Genomic DNA, 6,930 nt, shown 5'->3' with positions numbered 1-6,930 from the left:
AAGATTTCAAGATATTTAAATAGAGGTTTACAAGAAATTCTAGGCTTACATCCGCTCATAAACATTAAAGCTCTCTTTTGTAAAACGAATATGGAATTTAGCAGTGCAGTAGATCCCCAGAATATAATGCCATATTTCAATTTAGAATGAGAAAGTCCAAAATAAGTTGTGAGCAAAACATGCTGACTGACACTATTTCGTAAAAGCTTCAACACGTAACAGGTTTGAGCCAATTTAATAGATAATTTTTGAATGTGAATTTTTCAATCTAATGTATCTGACACGCAAAGACAAAGAAATTTGATATCCGAGACGTAATTCAACGTTTCGCCGTTAATTGTTACACAAGGGCGTTCTCTTATCTCGTTTTTTAGTACGTGAAAGCACATGCACGAAGACTTTGTTGTGTTTAGAATTAGTTTATTTCTATCCATCCAGTCACTGACGGCAGACATGGTGGAATCTACTGCCTTACATAACTCAACGTAAGTTTCTCCGGTTACTAATATATTTGTATCATTAGCATATAGAACAATTTTAGCAGAGTCTAAAATAGAATAGGGCCTAAGATGGTACCTTGAGGAGCTCCAAATGTTATATTTTTGATATCTAAATAACATTTGTTTACTCCCTGTGTGACTCGAGCTTGACAGTTAATTTCAACAGTTTGCCTTCTTTTGGATATATACGATTTAAAGCACTCATAAGCATTTCCCCTAATACCATAATCTTGTAATTTTTTTAAGTGAAATTTGATGATCAATTGTGTCAAACGCTTTGCTAAGATCAAGAAATATGCCGGTTGTATACTTCTTAGCGTTTAATGAATTTAAAGCGGAAGAGAGAAAGGAGTAAACAGCAGTTGCAGTAGACTTATTTGATTTAAATCCATTTAGAGCAGAATATATTAATTCAAAATTATTTAGAAAGCCAACTAGTCTTATATACATATGTTTTTCAAATAGTTTAGAGAAGGTAGATAGACTTTATATTGGTCTATAGTTCGGTCTAAGATTTTTCTTGCCACTTTTATATAAGGGCTTAACAACTGTTAGCTTCAATGCTTCAGGAAAAACACCACTACTAAATGAGTTATTTACTATGAAGCATAAGATGTCAGCAATCTCATAAGAGCATTGCTGTACAATTTTATCAGGAACTTCATCATATCCTGAAGAACTCTTATTTGTCATTTTCAGTTTAGTATTTAATATTTCCTGACCAGTTATTGGGTGCAAGAACAATGATTTTTCGAAAATATCGTTGTGTCTACTAACGTATTGTTTGTAGATAGTTTATTATTCACGTAATTAGTTATAAGTTTTCCACTTCATACGTGAAGTAATCGTTAAAAGCATTTGCAATGTCAGTTGGTTTTTCAATAATTTTATTTTGAGAAGAAACGCTATTTATCTAAGAGGAGGGTTTTCGTTCCCCAGATTCTTTCCGAATAATTTGCCATGTAGCTTTCATTTTATTGGAAGCTTTTCCAATGTAAGTATCATTCTCTAACAATTTTGCCTCTTTCATGACCTTATCTAAAACTCGTCTGTACATTTTATGATATCGTTTAAACACGGGTGTACGGCACCGTCGGGATAGATCGGAAACAAGTAACTGAAATCACAGGAATAGTTAAAAATAACATTAAAAAATGTGTGTCAAGAGAAGAAACTATTAATCGTGGAGTACCACAAGGATCAATTCTAGGACCACTTCTCTTATTTATATAAATGATCTTTCTGAAAGTGTTAATAGTTCATGTGTGACTTTATATGCAGATGATACAAACATAATAGTTAGTGGGAAAGATGAATGCGAATTAGCTTCAAACTGCCAAACGGCAATGAACCAACTTTCAAGTTGGATGAATAAAAATGACCTAACCGTTAATGTAAATAAAACATGTGCCTTAAATTTTAACAATGGTAAAAGTAATCAAGCCAATGCAATAATAAAAATAAATAATAAAACAGTTAAATATGTAGAAACTGCTACCTTTCTCGGAGTTAAAATATCTAGTAATTTCAACTGGGAACCACATATAGAACAGGTAAGCAAACTATGCTATGCAATTAGATGTGTAAAAGATAAGATTACTGTAAAAACAGCTAAGTGTATATATTACTCAAATTTTCATTCTACAATAAAATATAGATTGATGTTCTGCGGAAATACACCTAAAAGTATTGCTATCTTTAGGCTACAGAAGAAAGTAGTAAGAATACTTGCAGGAGTAAATTGAACTCTTCTTGCAGAAATATTTTTAAGGAACTTCGAATAATGACTCTTCCCTCAATGTATTTGTTCGAAATATTAATGTATTTGAAAAAACATAGTGGTGAATTTATTGTTAACAAAGATATTCACAGTTATAACAGAAGAAGTAAAGACGACATTCACTTGCATGCACATAGGACAAATATATACAATAATTCAGTTACGCACAAAGGTACTGTATTATACAATCTACTTGCATCATGTATAAAAAATCAGGTCTCGGTCAATAGCTTTAGATCCAAACTTAAAAGGTACTTGATAGAACATTGCTTTTACTCGGTTGAAGAATATGTAGAAAATAATTCGTATACGTAAAATTAAATATATAGTAAGTAAATTAGTGAAACCATAAGAATCGATATGTAATAATAGTATGTATGTTTATGTATACTGGTATATATATAAATGGCATGTCCAATTTTGTTCAAAGAAAAACTATTTTTACAATTAATTTAACGGCTAATAAAAAAAGCCAAATGGGAAAAGAGTTTCATAAAATAAGCTATATTTAAGGGTATAAGCATTTCGGAGATTTGTATGGCTAAATGCCTCTCCAAATAGGCTAGATTTAGCCATAAGTAGGCTAAATTGGCATCACTGCTCTCTTCCGCTCCGCCCTAGAGGGTTGAAGCTTCCTTTTGGTGGTTTGCAAAAGTTCATATCTAATCATGGTTGCCAACCTCTATATAACCAAAGTTACCATTATGATTATTCAAAAAAAGCTCAAGACCGAAACAGTGATTTAATAAACGACTATTAGCTCGAAAACTAATGGCCATAGGCATTTTATATATATATATATATATATAACTGATTTTCAAAGCCAATAATAGATAAGTTTTTATCGTTTTGATAAGTTTTATTAAACAAAGGATATACGAAAGTTGTTTAAATTACATAGACATAAGAATGTCTGTATATTTTACAATGCTCTTAAAGAGCCTTAACAAATAAAGCATATACGAGGTTTCGTTAAAAAGTAGTTATTGTTCTATATGCCCATAGGCATAGAAATATCTATCTATCTATCTATCTATCTATCTATCTATCTATCTATCTATTCAATATCCTTAAGGAGATTTATCTAATTACGTAGATACGAAGATTAACAAATAAGTTTTGACATCATTGTTTATAATTCGAAAACTGATGCACATATTAAAGTATAAATTTTAAAGATTTTATGTAATAATTTTTCCTTTACGTTTTGAAACCTTAAAATAAAAGAAATTTAGATGATAATTACAACTGAGTATATTGGTAGTGGAATCTTTTATTAACTTTGTTCTCAATTGGAAATAACACTATGCTATGCTTCGGCATCTCCCTCCTGAGGGACTCCACCATCTTCTTATCCTCTATAACCGGATCTGGACTGAAGAGGTTTTTCCTACTGCCTGGCGTGAAGCCTATATCATCCCGATCCTGAAACCGGGCAAGCTTGCAACGTCTTCTGCCAACTATCGGCCGATTGCCCTTACCAGCTGTCTTTGTAAAGTCCTCGAAAAGATTATCAACGCCAGGTTGGTTTGGTTTCTGGAGCATCATGGCCACCTCTCCAATTTTCAGTGTGGATTTCGGCGGTATCGTTCCACGACCGATCATCTTGTTCATCTTGAGACTGCCATCCAGGACGCCTTTCGCCATCAGGAGCATCTTGTCGCCATCTTTTTCGACCTGGAGAAGGCCTATGATACGGTCTGGCGTTATGGTATCTTGCGGCAATTGCACGCATGGGGCGTGCGTGGACATATGGGATTTTTTCTCCAGCATTTCCTCCGCGAGCGCTCCTTTCGAGTGAAGCTTGGATCCACATTGTCTCGATCTTTTTCTCAGGAGACTGGTGTTCCACAAGGCAGTGATCTCAGTGTGACTTTATTTGCTGTGGCTGTGAACACTGTTATGGCCGAACTTTCACCTTTTGTGCCTGGGCTGCTGTATGTGAACGACTTCACCATCTACTGTCGGTCACATGACCTTCGCACCATCGTTCGCCAGCTACAACTGACGCTTAACCGCCTTCACCATTGGTCTTCCCACACCGGCTTTCAGTTCTCCTCACTAAAGACGAAATGTGTCCACTTCTGTCGTCTGAAGAACTGTGCTTTCAATCCGGATCTTTATTTGGGCCCTATTCGTCTGTCATATGTGGAGAGTGTTCGTTTTCTGGGCCTTGAGTTTGATCGCCGCCTTGCATGGACTGCCTATATTAGCCAGCTGAAGTATAGTTGTCTCCGTGCGATGAATTTGCTGCGCCTGGTTTCCCATACCACTTGGGGTGCTGACCGTGTTGTGCTGCTTCGACTGTATCGGAGCCTCATTCGCTCTAAGATGGATTATGGTTGTGTGGCGTATGGCTCTGCCCGTTTGTCTGTCCTCCGTCACCTGGACACTGTTCACCATCTGGGCCTTCGCATTGCGCGTGGTGCTTATCGCACAAGTCCGATTCTCAGCTTATACGTCGAAGCCAACGAACCATCTTTGGATCATCGTCGCCAGTTGTTGCAGCTGAGATACTTGCTTCACCTGCGAGCTTCCATTGATCACCCGTCTAGTTTCACCCTTGTTGCTGGTGCTCGTCTTCAACGCTATCAAGCCCGACCCACTTACACCCGGCCTTTTGGCATTCGTGCCCTTGAGCTTTTAGCTGACCTTGACGTCGATCTCCCTGCGCTTTCTCCTCTGGGTTTCCTGCCTCTTCCACCTTGGCAGCTTTTGAAGCCTGTGATCAATCTCCACCTATTGCGGTTCAAGAAGGCGACTACTACCGATTTGGAATTTCGGCAACAGTTTTTGTGCCTCCTCGACTCTTATCGAGGCCACCGTCTTATCTTCACTGATGGGTCCAAGCAGGCTGATGGTGTAGGAAGTGCTTTTGTCCTGGATGCCCACCGTTTCAGGTTCCAGCTTCATCCATTCTGCACAGTATTCACTGCAGAGCTGGTTGCCATCTTGCAGAGTCTCCACCATATCCGCCGTCGCCATCTACGCCGTGTTGTGATCTGCTCTGATTCCAGCAGCGCCTTACAAAGCCTAGCCGATGTCACTTCTACGCATCCGCTGGTCCAGCAAGTCCTCCTTACTTGTCATGCACTACTTGCTGAGGGCTATGATGTAACTTTCTGTTGGGTGCCTGGCCATGTTGGCATCCCTGGCAATGAGTTTGCTGATGCTGCTGCGAAGGAGGCTGGTGTTGCTGGTCGCCGCTGTCTTCTTCCTGTTCCTAGCTCCGATGTCTGCTCTGTGTTTGCTCACGTTCTCCGTCAACGCTGGCAATCCTCCTGGAATGAGCAGATTCACACTAAGCTGCATGCAGTGAAGCCCCGCCTTGGAGTCTGGTCGACGAGCTCCCGATCATCTCGCGTGGAAGAGAGGACTTTGGCCCGCCTTCGGATTGGACATAGTCATCTCACTCATGCACATCTTCTGCACCGTACACCTCCGCCTGTGTGTCGTCATTGTGGTCAGCCCCTGAGTATTCGTCACCTCTTAGTGGAATGTGTGGCTCTTGCTGCTGCCAGACATTTGTTTGGACTGCCAGCTGACCTCACTACTGTTCTCGGCGATGATGAAGCCACTGTGTTGAAGCTGTTCCAGTTTTTACGCCATTTGCATGTTTCGAAGGCGCTTTGACTTTCTTCTGTGTTCCAGTGCTTCCGACCTCCGATCTGTGTACCATCTTCGTTTTAGTGCTAGCGAGTGATAGTTTTACTGTATGACCTTCACCACATTCAGTGACTAGTCTGTGTTTTCGTCATTTGTATGACTGTTTCATTTACGACCAGTGACGGGTGCAAAAGACCTTTGTTGTCGAGGCACCCTCCCCAACCCCTTTTCCATTCCATTCCATTCAATTGGAAATAATGATTTTTTTAAAACTCAGCCCATTGGCCACATTCTAATGTAAAGAAGCCATTAATTTGAAATACAATTTTGAGCCTTGTCTGAATATCTATGATAATAGCATTGAAACTATTAGTAAGAATAAAATTTTCCGAGGCTCTGTACTAAGATAATTTTTTCCACGAGATTTTTTTTAAAAACACCCTTTTTATTGTTTTGATTAATTCTTATGAAAAGAATTGATGAATGCGATATGCATTAGAAATATCTTTTAACCTGTCATAACTCGTTTACAGTTTCTTGTTTGCATCTCTTATAACATACTCTGTACCTTAGGTATACCCAGCGATTTATTTGTGGATTTTGTAGAAGGATGGAATGTTTATGCAAGATTGTGTTCCGTATAACAATCAACTTTAAAGTGGGGTTGGGACAACGTTATTTTTAAACCTACCTACTTTGAAATTAAGGTACTAGTTTGATAGGACACCCCCAAGTTCAACATTTTTTAAACTTTTTTAAAAACAATTTTATGATAAATACGTATAGGTACGTTAGATAAGATTTGGTTAGGTAGTTTAGATTCCAAGCGTTTGTTACTACTTTTTGTCCTACTGCTGAGGACAAGTGTAGAGCATCCAGTAAAAGCTCTATAGTTGCATTGCAATCTGCACACCTTGCCATAACAAGTCTCACACTCCTACGTAAAACGGTTTTGCTACGACAAGTGATTCTTGAGTCTGTTCTAATTTGGTCCTTAAAACCAAATTCCCAGCCCGAACAATAAATACAACAAAAGGTAAGAGT

The 6,930-nt window shown here is 38.5% G+C and overlaps 1 protein-coding gene across 1 annotated transcript; it reads left to right on the top strand.

The window, feature by feature from the left end:
• Positions 1–4,032: 4,032 nt before the first annotated feature.
• On the top strand, positions 4,033–5,913 carry LOC145675390 (uncharacterized). The gene has a single exon (XM_081745792.1). The coding sequence runs from the start codon at positions 4,033–4,035 to the stop codon at positions 5,911–5,913; it is 1,881 nt and encodes a 626-aa protein (XP_081601918.1).
• Positions 5,914–6,930: the final 1,017 nt, after the last annotated feature.

Source organism: Thermobia domestica, chromosome 18 (assembly GCF_964235325.1).
Source record: "Thermobia domestica chromosome 18, izTheDome1.hap1.1, whole genome shotgun sequence".
Taxonomy (NCBI): Eukaryota; Metazoa; Arthropoda; class Insecta; order Zygentoma; family Lepismatidae; genus Thermobia; species Thermobia domestica.
The sequence above is the reverse complement of the archived record's forward strand: the minus strand, read 5'-3'. Positions and strand labels throughout refer to the sequence as shown.